We start from the raw sequence: 11353 nt of genomic DNA on the forward strand, positions 1-11353 counted from the left end.
CCCTCGGCCGCGGGCCCAGGCGTGGGGTGAGCGTGCAAGGCCAATCAGCTGCCGCGCCACCGCCTAACTAGGGCCCCGCCCCGGCACCCGCCCCACCCGACGTTAACTCAGGTTCAGGTTTCACCCCCCCGAGACTCCGCCGGGGCCGGGGTTACCCGCGGGCGTCCGCCCTTAACCCGCTAGGTGCCGACAGCCGCCTGGGTTACTGGCGGTCACCCAGCGCGGCGCGCCCGCTCCAGCCTCCCGCACCTCCGTTACCACCTGTGGTAAGTGCCGCGTAGTGCGCACAGGCCCAAAGAACCCCGGGCTCTCTCTGTTCCGAACCACCGCCTCGCTGACACCCTGAGCAGCTCTTCACCGCTCTAAGCCTTGGTTTACTCCTCCAAAAAATGGACAGTCACATCTCCTTGACATCAAATAAAAGAAGTAAAGGAGGTGTGGGTGTTGTGCTCAGAGCGAAGAAGCACTTACGGCTCAGGGAGCCGGGGCCTCCCTTCCTGGAGCAGTTGCAGCATTGGACCCGCCCCCACAACACACAGTAACAGGTCACTGCCAAGAAACTAAGGCCCAGAGTGCAGAAGGGAAGGAAACCCCTACACCAAGTACACATCCAGATAATACAGAAATCTCCTGACTCTCAGCACAGATGTCCCTTTGCAGAGGGACCTGGGTCTAGGCGGTGTGTGCGTATGTGTGGTCAGCCAAGTCTTCCCTGCCCCCCAAAGCCTCACAGGCCCCCAGGAGTCCCAGTGAAGCCTGACTCTTATTCACTGTAGAGTCCTGGGAGGCTAAGAGGCAACTCAATCCCTAGGACAGGTGAGGAAGGCAGGGTGACATCCCTAGGGTGACAGGCTCTGGGGGTCTTTTGAGGGGGTACCTAGGCCTAGCTCCCCTTCTGTGTGAGGTCAGAGTTCAACACACACACACACACACACAGATGAACAGAGCCTGGCTAGCAGCTCATGTTAGCAGCTCAGGCTTTTGTGACCAAATTGACCACCAACAAGGCCTGATCCAGCCTCCAACCATAACACCAGCCACCCCTCCTCCTGTTCCCAAACTCCTGCCAGCTCAGAAGGGGGCCAGATCCCAGGAAGGCAGGCACGGTGACTGAGGAGATGGTGCTGGGGGGCTGCAGCCTTCCTGGCCCCAGTTGCTCTCCCTCTTCAGGAGCCTCAGTGAGGAAACTTGACCTATCTCCTTCACACACACCCAGTTCCCCCCTTTCCAGGTCCTTCTATGGCTTTGTAGGGGGTGCCAAGGACAACAGAACTTTTCTCTAACACTGCCACGGCCCTCTGCCTGTGGGTGCTCACACTCCCATTCACCTCAAAAACACAAAACCAAATGGTGCTGGTGTAAAAACCCTGACTTATCTGAGTAAGAAGACAGGGGACCCAGGCCAGTGTCCAGGCCAGAGCTCAAAAGCAGACCTCACACCTCCACCCTTTCCTTACTGTTCCCCCCTCCCCCGTTTGTGAGCCCCTCCCTTTCCTGCCCCACCCTTCTCTTCTCTGCACATTGCCTTGTCTCTGCTTTCTATTTCTCACACCTTTGTGTTCTGCTTCCACCCCATCCAGACTGGAGGAGGTAGGAGGAAGAGGACAGTCACTCAATGACCTTCTGAGGACAGCAGGAGTCAGGAAAGGCTCTGAGAGGATGGCTGGCTTTGGGCCTTGGGGGCAGAGGACACAGTCTAAGATGCAACCAGAAAGAAGGCCTGGGTGCCACAAGGCATCCAGTGGCATGTGGAGTGGCCAACCAACCACTGAACTTGTCGCCTGACCAGCCCCATCTTGCTCTTCCCTGGAACTCGGTCTGTTGGCTGTTTCTGCAGAAGCTGGGTGCCAGGACTAAGTCTTGGGGTTGGAAATTTGAGAGCCAGTCTCAAAGTCCCCCACCCCATCCCAGATACAGCCAAGAGAGCAGACCTCTGTCCCTCACTTGCTGTGTAACCCTGGGTAGGCTGGCCCCCTCTCGGAGCCTCCACCCCTCCTCTCCAGTGGGGGGATTCTGGGAGAGCCAGTGTGTGAAGCACCCACCACTCAGCAAGGTCCCAACAAAGGTCAGTCCCTCTGTACCGCTGTGCGTGGTCTAGAACTGGAAAGTCAGGTGGTGAGTTGCCTGACACTTGGAATGTCCAAATTTGAACTCCATATCCATCTGATGGAGACTGTTTTACGGAGAGTTAGCAGGACTGAGACTAGGCTGAGGCAGGAGAGGCACCCAGGGTACGCTGTTTAAAGAAGCGCCTCTCCTGCCTCACCTGGTCCTGGTCCTAGGAGCCAGGACAACAGGCCCAAATGGCTTTCCGACTGTGGACCCCTCTAGTCAGCGGAACACAGCCCTCCCCCAAGAAGGCAGACTCAGAGGGTACACACAGCTCCTGCGAGCACTCTCTGAACCTAGGGAAAGGGCAGGAGGCACAGACTCCGGGCCTCAGTGTGACCACGTCCCTCCACCCCTGCCCATTTTTCACCTCCCCTGCCACCTCCCCTAGCCTGGATTTCTCCTTTTTCCTCTTCCTCCTCTTCAGCCCTGATTCTGTCAGGACCCAACAGGAAAACTGAAACCACCCCTCCTTTCCTCCCTCCCTCCCTGCTCTACCTTCCAACCTCCCTCTGAAGGCAGATGTGGGTCAGCCTTGGACTCTCTGGCTTGTTTACTCTGTGAAGCTGTGATGGAAATCCCAGAAGGGCCCCATACCATGAACTTGCAGGAGCCCAGCTATGCCCAACACAGAAGCCTGAAGCCCATCCAACCTGCATGAAGCCTTGAATCCCAAACTCTACTTGCATGACTCCCAGGGCAAGGAGTGGCCTGGTTCATGAAGCCCAGATCTATAGGGTCCAGCAGAAACAAGGTCTGCTTGAGTGTGGTTCATAGGGTAATAATCTGGGTGTAATAATTTATAGTTTTAATTTGAATGTTTCACCTAAAGTGTCATATGGTGTGCTTGGGTGTGATATTGTTATGTTGCAGAATTACATGCTTATGATTTTGTGATAAAAGATTTTGTAATACAAAGGGGGCGTTATGTGTGCCAGACCCTGTAATTCTCTGAGAAGAACTACTGCCCTTCCCTTAGGGCCTGCTGTGTGTCAGGCCTGTGACAGGCACGAAGGTGCAGGGACACAGCACAAAGACCTTCCCTTGGGGAGGTCCTGTTCCAGGGAGGGAGACCAGCGGTTTGCAATTACACGGAGGAATGTGGGTGCAGGTGGTGATAAGCGCACAGAGAACTGAGGCAGAGTAGAAAGTGTGAGGGGCCACACTGCAGATGAGGTAGTCAGGGCTGGGTTCTCTGAGGAGGTGACATCTGAGGAAAGGCCTGAATGAAATCAGGGAGTGGGCCAGGAGGGAGGAAGAATGTCCTGGGCAGGAGAAACAGCAGTGCAATGCCCTCGGGTGAATGTAAGCTTGATGTGATGTGGAGACAACAGGAGGCCAGTGTGCTTGTGGAGGGGCTGGGGCTGGAGGTCAGGGAGGCAGCCAAGGACCTGGGATTCCAATCCAAGTTGGTCCATTACCTGTGCCAAGGACACCAACACTCCAGGGCACGGTATGGGCAGGAAAGGGATTCACAAATTCTCCTGTGTGGTGCAGATACCAAGGTTTGTCCAACTGCAAAGAACGCTAACCACATAAAGCAGCACCACCGCTTAGGAGAGTGAGACGTACCTCCTGGGAGCCCCCCAGGTGGTCCACCTCTGCCTGCTTGATGGAGGGCGCAGGTGGGAATGGGGCGCTCACCGAACACTGAAGGGAGCTGGGGCCGCACTCTGCCCACCATCCGTCTTGCTGCTGCCACTTGCATCTCCTTGATCACCCTGAGGACTCAGGTCAGGAGGTTCGCATGTCCTCAGCTGGCCACGTGTGCACCAGGGGCACTAGCTGCCCTTTGTGCACTCAGGGATGCCCCAGGGGTACAAGTGTGTGCCGGATTTTCCTGGAATGGGATGGGCTCTATAGACGGAAACTAAGACTAAGTGGGCAGCCATGTGCCCAAAGGCCCCACAGCTGCCAAGTGGAGAACCTGGGACTGAGACCCAGGTCCACCAACCCCAGAGCCAACGCTTGTCAGCCCCAGTCTGCCAGGAGCCCAGCTCTAGCCTGCTTCTGCCCAACTTGCTGTCACCACTTGCCTCAGGTCAGGAAAGCAACAGAAAGCCCTTCAAGGCTCGGCTCACGCTGCCTCCTCTCTGCGGCCTTCCTAAGCTCCCTTGGAGGCCAGGCATCAGCGGGCCCCTCAAGGCATAGCCAAAGCTGGCATCAACTCCGTGACCCCAGAGCACCAAGCACAGGGCTGAGCAAAGAGTGGATCAGAGTCAAGGGTTGTATAGACTACCAGCCACCACTCAGCTGCGGGTTTCCCACCACCTGAGCCCCACTGCTCCAGGGCCAGCTGAGCCTCCCTTCCTTGTCTGTTTTCTGAACACTTCATGCTAATTAATGCTACCATGCCTTTGCCCAGACCTTTCCCTTCTGCCGGGAGTGCCCTTCCCACTATTCTCTGTCCACCTGGCAACCTCCTATTCCTCCTCCAAAACCTGCTCTGACATCCCCTTCTCAGATCCTCCCCTCACCTGTGCCACCCCATGCACCAGCTCCCAAATGTACAGATCCCTGAACACGACCTGTACAACGGCCATTACACAAGATGCCCGTCAGCACCAACTCAGACATCTCGTCCCAGATGTGAGCTTGGGCTCATCCTTGTTCCCACAGACCCCGCAGGCCTGATGCAGTGGCTCTACTGCTGAGCAAACTGCATTAGCTCCCCGTCTAAACCTTAGTGCCTAAACTGTAGTGCCGTGCATATCTGTATACAGATTGCATCTATTTCTCCCTTTGCGGCTGTTTCCCTGTGACCTGTTGCACAGCCACCAGGCTGTTCTCTCTGAAAAGATAAGTCCTTTACAACCTCCCTGCAATGTGTCCCATTTCCTCACAGCATCACCAACACTGGGTTTGATTGTTTTTATTTACTTTTGGATGCTTTGTTTAGTCCCAAGAGCTGGGTGACTGGTGCTTTGGTTTGCTTGTCCAAGGCTATCTTAAGGTGTTCTATGCAGGCAACAGTCACCTGGGGCCAGAGATCAGCAACACTTTTTAGCAGGTTCTTTGGCCTGGGAAGCAGTCCCTGCTGGGCCTGGCTCCCCTTTTGCTTCTCATGGGTCTCCAGCTCCTTCACCACTCCCAACCCTGCTGCCACTGGGCCTGGACCACCCAGCCTGCGTGGCAGGGGAACTGTGGTGAGCCAGGGGTCTGCAGGCCTCTGTTCCTCATCTGCACAGATACTGGAAGTGACGACTGGCATTTCTAAGGTCCTTTCCAGCTCTCATCTCTGTCTCTTTAACCTCAGGGGGGCTTGCTCCTCTGGGGTAAGGTGGGGGCAGCGAGCCCCCCATTGGCCTCGAGCAGCCCCACTTTGCCTCCCACCCAGAAACCCAGAATCCCCTAATGGTGGGTGCTGGGAGCCACGGCCCAGAATATCCTAAGCACGTTGAACACAGGCCCCCAGATGATCACTGCTAACCCTGTTTAGCTAAACATAACAGGTGCCAGGTCCTGGGGAAGTGCTCAGAAGCAGCGATGCCCAACCTTCTGGGCACCAAGGACCAGTTTCGTGGAGGACAACTTTCTCACTGACAGGGTGGAGTCGGGGACAGGAGTAGCTGGAGGGAAGCTGTGCTCACTTGCTCGCTGCCCACCTCCTGCTGTGTGGCCTAGCTCCTAACAGGCCACAGACTGGTACAGGTCCACAGCCCAGGGGTTGGGGACCCTTGCTCTAAATAATAATACTGACTGGCATTGGCCCTGGCCAGGGTGGCTCACTTGGTTGGAGTGTAATCCCATAAGCTGAAAGGTGGCAGGTTCGATTCCCTGTCAGGGTGCATGTCCAGGTGGCTGACTCAGTCCCTGGTTGGGGTGCATAAGAGAGACAACAGATCAATGTTTCTCTCTTGCATCAGTGTTTCTCTCCTTCCCTTCCCTGCTCTCTAAAATCAATGACCATATCCTCAGGTAAGGATTCAAATAAATAAATAACAAATAAATAATAAATGCTCACTGGCATTGGCTGAGGGCCTGCTATGTGCTGGTGTATTGCTTAAGCCCTTGACATAAATGAGCTCATCCGATTGGCCACAACCCTAAGAAGCTCCCAGTACACTGACAAGAACCTGAAGGTCAGAGAGGTTAAGTCACTTTGTCCATGGCCACACAGCAGGAGCTGCATGTGAAGACCTCTGGACCCCTAGCCTTTCAGTTGCAGGGAGAACGGGGACCCCGGAGCCCTGGGAAGGGCAGGCCTGAGGTGTGACTGGGAGAGGCAAGCTCACTGGATAGAGCTGGGGTGTCAGTTGGGAAGTAGGGGGTTTCATTAGGGCTGCAGGTCAGAGTGGGCCTCTCTAAGCCACCAACTCTCCCAGGTGGGATGGATACCCCCCAGCCCCGCCACACCCCACACCAAACCCCAAACCTAGCAGGGGACTCAAAAACCTGAAACCAGACTCAAAGACCACCCCCCACCCCTTATCAGGAGCCCCTTATGGGACCATGTGGGACGTGAGTCTCACATGTGGGCCATCCTAGTTGGTTCCCAGGATCAAAGGACACATCCACAGGGCCTGTGGCTGGCAGAGACACTTATTCTGGCCAGCACAGCCATTCCCACCTGGGCGTCACCTGTTGCCAGGGAAAAGTCCAGATCCCAGGCCTTTGCCCAGTGGTGAGCCCTGGCTGGGGCTGACTCAGGATGTTTATGTTCAGCTACATAAGCATTGAGCAGGAGGTAACTCCCAGTCACCTGCCTGCCTGTCTATTGGACCCCCTCCCAGCATGCTTCTCTCTGTTCCTCCCAACCCTGTCCCCTCAAAGGCATCAGGGCTGGAACCCACAGGGGTTCAGGGGCAGAAAACCTTGTAGCCTCTACCTCCTGCTTTCCAGGGGAGGCCCCTGAAGTTCAGAGAGGGCAGGGCACTCTCCTCAGGACAAGTGGCCAGGCACTGCCACTATGGGGTGGGGGCAGGAATTCCTGCTTCCTGCGGCCCTGGGTCAAGCAGGCCAGGTGCCAAGAGGCAGCAAAGAGGGCGAGAAGGGGCAGGGAAGGGGGCTGGGTCTGACAGGACGGATCTCTCTCCTGAGGGGTGCTGGGCCCAGGGGCCCGGAGTACAGGCACCATTTGGGGGGGGTGCAGGCGGGCAGGGGGGCAAGGGGAGAGCCTGAGGGCAGGCTGTGGGCAAACAGGAAATGGCAGAGGAGGGGCAGGTCTGGCAAGCCTCACAGGCCATGAATGCCATCTGAAACAGGGAACTCTGTCTGGGGGGCACTGGGGGACCACTGGTAGTTTGGGGACTGGGGAGTTATGAGCTGGGGCTGGCCAGTAGGCAGTCTCAGGCTGTGTTTTCTAAGGGGGTGGGGGTGTCTGTGTTTAGTGGGACCAGGAAGAGAACTGGGCACAAGATGTAGTGGGAGAGGTGCCGGATGGCAGTGTGGCCCCCAATGTGTCCTCACCACCATAGCTGGCCCAGATCCAAAAACAGCTGGTCAACATGGGCTTTCTTGCAACAGAGCAAGAAAGGAGGCGAGGGGAGGCGGGGGAGCTCATCAGAGGCCACTGGGCACTGTCACCAGGGCAGAGCCTTTGCCCACAGAACACAGGACTCTGCAGCTCCACCCAGCTACTGTTCGTGCGGCAGAGGGCCAGGTGGCAGGGTGGGGCTCAGGGCCTGTGCCTGGCTCCCTGGTGCCAGTCCTCAGTCTCATGACTCCAAAGCCGCTCTTGGCTGGGAGAGGGAGGTAGCCTATGGCCTGTGCACCTCTATGACCCACTCCCTGGCCCCAACACAGCCCCATGTGGAGCAGCCTCTTGTTCTGTGCTCTATTGCTACCCCCTTCCCCTAACCCCAATCTCAGGAGCCCATAGGTTCAGAGCTAAGAGAGTGGGCTCTGGAGCCCACAGCCTGGGCCTGAATCCTGGCTCTGCCATGTTCTGGCTGTGTGAACTTAGGCAAGTCCCCTAACCTCTCTGTGCCTCAAGGTACTCATCTATAGGGTGAGGATCCTAAGTCTACCCACCTGGGGTGGTCGAGAGGACTCAATGGTCTGCATGGTGCCTGGCATGCAGCAAGCGCTCAATTAGTTCCCTATTAGTGCTGTGATCCCCCACCCCAGCAACCAGAGGGGACTTAGGACAAGTAATCCAAGCATGACAATGCCCTGCTCCAGCCCCCTTCCCAAGACTCCCCACTGATTCCCAGATCTGGTCCAGCTCCAGAGCCAGCACCTGAGGCCTGACCCACCTCTCAACCCCTGTTCCTCCCAGGGGACCTGGAGACCCTTGGGCACTGCCCTTCACACCCTCGAGTCACCTCTGTCTAGACCTTATCAAACGTGCCCAGCTCCCAGGGCAGGGAAAGGCTGGGAAGCAGCCCAGCCACAGACCAGCAATTACCCTCCCAGAGCCTCAGCCCGCCTATGGAACTGAACAAGGACTCCTAGCGAACACTGGCCTTGGGGTGTCCACTACAGCACAAAGCAAGCTCGATGTCCATCAATGGGGACAGGTGGTTAAGCCAGGGGCCCTGACTACTGGCATGGAACGAAGCAGGTTACAATGGACTCTATTCATGAAAGTGCAGACCCAGAGGTGCCTGGGCTGGGGCAGGCTGCAGAGCAGCTATAAATGGGCAGGAGGGAACTTACTAGGGTGATGAAAATGTTCTTCAGCCAACAGGTGATGCTTGCCTAACTTGGTAAACTTACTGAACCTCACTGAATGGTAGACTTAAAATGGGTAAATCTTAGGACAGGTAAACTATACCTCAATGAAGCAGCCATTCTGAAAAAAATAATCCCCCATGTTATCAACAGAGTTTGTCTGTAGGTAGAGGGCTTAAGGAAGACGTTGCCTTCTTTGTTGCTCCCCTGTGCTTTCTAACTATTCTACAATGCAAACGGAGTAGGTGTATAATTGGGGAAAAGAGCAGAAAGTCTGAATAAAAAACAAGAAATCTGCTGCAGTGGGCAAACCTCATGTCCTACCCAGTGAGAGTCCTCCTGCCCACGCTGCGGCCAGCAGTGGTGGCTCTTGGGCAGCTGCTCCATGCTGTAGCCCCACGACAGCACGGTGGCTAGTGGGCAGGGCTGGGAGGCAGCAGGGGCAAACCTGCAGCCTTGACAGCCAGGATGGAGGGCTCTAGGCCTCTCTGAGGGGGTCTCCTTTTTCTTCACCCACCCCTGCCAGAAGCTGGGGGCCCCAGTCCTGAAACTGCCCATGAGTTTCTGCACTTCAGGGCGAGCAACTGGAAGTGGATCATCAGCTTTTCCCCTTCCCTGAGCTCGGGTAAGCCAGACTTGGTTCTGGGACTGAATTTATCTCAGTTGTTACCTTTTTCTCAGACTAGGGCTGGTGCCTAGTCTGACCTCCAATTGCCCCTGCCCCCAATTGCTGCCCAATCCTGACCTTTGGGTCCTGGGGGTTAAGGTTAAGAGAATGTTTCTATAAATGAGTCAACAAGAAAGGTCTGTGCCAGACCTATACCTGAGTACTCCTGCTCTGATTTGAATGGGAGCATTTGCATCCAGAGGGGAAACTGAGCATCAGGGTGTGAGACGGCTTGCGCAGGGCATTAAAGTACACAGTGTCCAGATTCAAGTCCTGACCCCAAAGCCCAGGTGTGCACCGCTTAGTCATGGCACCTCCCAGGCTCCACCCACGAGCCTAGTACTTGTGAAACTGTTAGTTGAGTCAAGTTCGGATTTCCCCAGGACTTGGGGTTTGGGATTCAGAACGAAGTGATCAGGGTCTCTCCTTTTTAGCCCTGCCCTAGCCTGGTCTCAGGGAAAGCAAGCTAATAAGCCCCCCAGCCAGTAGCCAGCTGGGCTAACCTGTAAGGCTAGAGGAGATGTGTGTGTTCCGCCAATCCCAGGCAGAACAGGCTCCACGGACACGTCCATCCAGGGGTGGGAAGTTTGAGTACTGAGCTCTTGGCCGCAGTTATCCTATCAACCAAATGTAACTTAGCCATTGTTGCTGAACCTGCACAGCAACGAAGGGGGGCAAATTGCTGGGGCTTTGTAGCAGGTGCTCATTAGCAGGCAACAACTTCCTAATGGGTACCTGCCGCGCCATGGTCCCCAAATCCCTTCTCAGCATAACTCGCATATGATGCTTTAAAACATGTAAGTAATCCAGTGCAAGGCCACTTGTCCTTTCCTGGCCAACAAGGCCCCGTGATCCTTTGGCGTACCTTCACTACCGCACCTCCTGTGCCTTCCTCCAGGTCCTCAAACTCAGAGCCTTTGCCCTAGCTGTGCTGGTGGCCGGGAAAACATCCATCTCAAATGGTCCCAGAGCTGACTCTCAGGTCTCAGCTCAAGAGTCCTTTCGGAGAGATCTTGACTCATCTCTGTGCCCAAAGTAGCCCCACCCCTGCTCCGCCCCCAAGGGACTACTAAATATCAGTAACCGTTTTTTGGCGATTGTCTTTCGGACTTCTGTGCTCCCAAGAAAGGGAGGTAGCCCAGGTCTGTGACCCGACCACCCCCCAACCCCCGGCCCCACGGCGTCTAAAATGGGGCCTACTATTCAACATTTCCCAAAGAGCTGCGGTCTTCGACCCGGAGAGCCTGAACCTGCAGGGCGTGGCGGGAGGACTAGCCGCGCGTGCGCGGAAGTGCAAGAGCGCCGGCGCGGAGCTGAACTCTCGGGACGGAGAGAATGACCGTAAGTAACCCCGCGCTGACGTCACGGGCGGAGCCGAGGCGGGGCCACGGCAACGCCCGGGTCGCAAGTTCCCGCTGCAGCCGCCGTGGGGTTCAGGACGCTCTGTCTGCGCGGCACAGCCCGAGACGTGTGGCGCTGAGCACAGAAACGCCGGGAAGCCCCGCGCCCTGCCAGGGGAAACAAAGGCAGGGCGCCGCCTGCGCGCCCCACCCGTGCGGAGCCCAGCCGGCCCTGACGCACCTTCAATGTCAGTCAGCAGCGCCGCGTCCAGCTCGCACGGCTCGGCCAGCCCCTGCTCCAACGCCGTCTCGGTAAAGGGCGGCTCGTCCATTTCGCCGGTTGCCACCTCCGGTGGGGCCCGGGGGCCACGGACTTTCGCAACGAGCTCTGCGTCCGCCAGCTCCGGCCCGCTGCCACGGCCTTCCGCGCGTCCGCAGCCCGCCTGGCCTCGGTGGCGGCCCGGCGCCCGCGAAAAGTTCCTCGGAAACTGGGTTCCTCAGGGGCGGCTTCCAAGGGCAGGCAGGGAGGGCAGGACAGGGGCGGGCCGAGCGCGTAGGCCCCGCCCCGGGCTGGACGGCCCCGCCCCACCTGGGGAGAGCTTGACTCGGCCCGGGGTCGACC

General features: G+C 57.0%; 1 protein-coding gene across 3 annotated transcripts in view; it reads right to left on the bottom strand.

Moving 5' to 3' along the window:
• Positions 1-11223, bottom strand: part of SREBF1 (sterol regulatory element binding transcription factor 1) — a 21707-nt gene extending 10484 nt beyond the window's left edge. Inside the window, exon 1 of one of the 3 annotated variants that reach the window (XM_024565089.4) lies at positions 10973-11223. In XM_024565089.4, the coding sequence (XP_024420857.2) occupies positions 10973-11063 (91 nt within the window). In that variant the 5' untranslated portion in view covers positions 11064-11223. Of the gene's footprint in view, positions 1-10256; positions 10388-10972 lie in introns of those variants that run through there. The other 2 variants (XM_024565088.4, XM_071219277.1) reach the window with 2 other exon arrangements.
• Positions 11224-11353: the final 130 nt, after the last annotated feature.

Source organism: Desmodus rotundus, chromosome 9 (genome assembly GCF_022682495.2).
Source record: "Desmodus rotundus isolate HL8 chromosome 9, HLdesRot8A.1, whole genome shotgun sequence".
In the NCBI taxonomy this organism is placed as follows: Eukaryota; Metazoa; Chordata; class Mammalia; order Chiroptera; family Phyllostomidae; genus Desmodus; species Desmodus rotundus.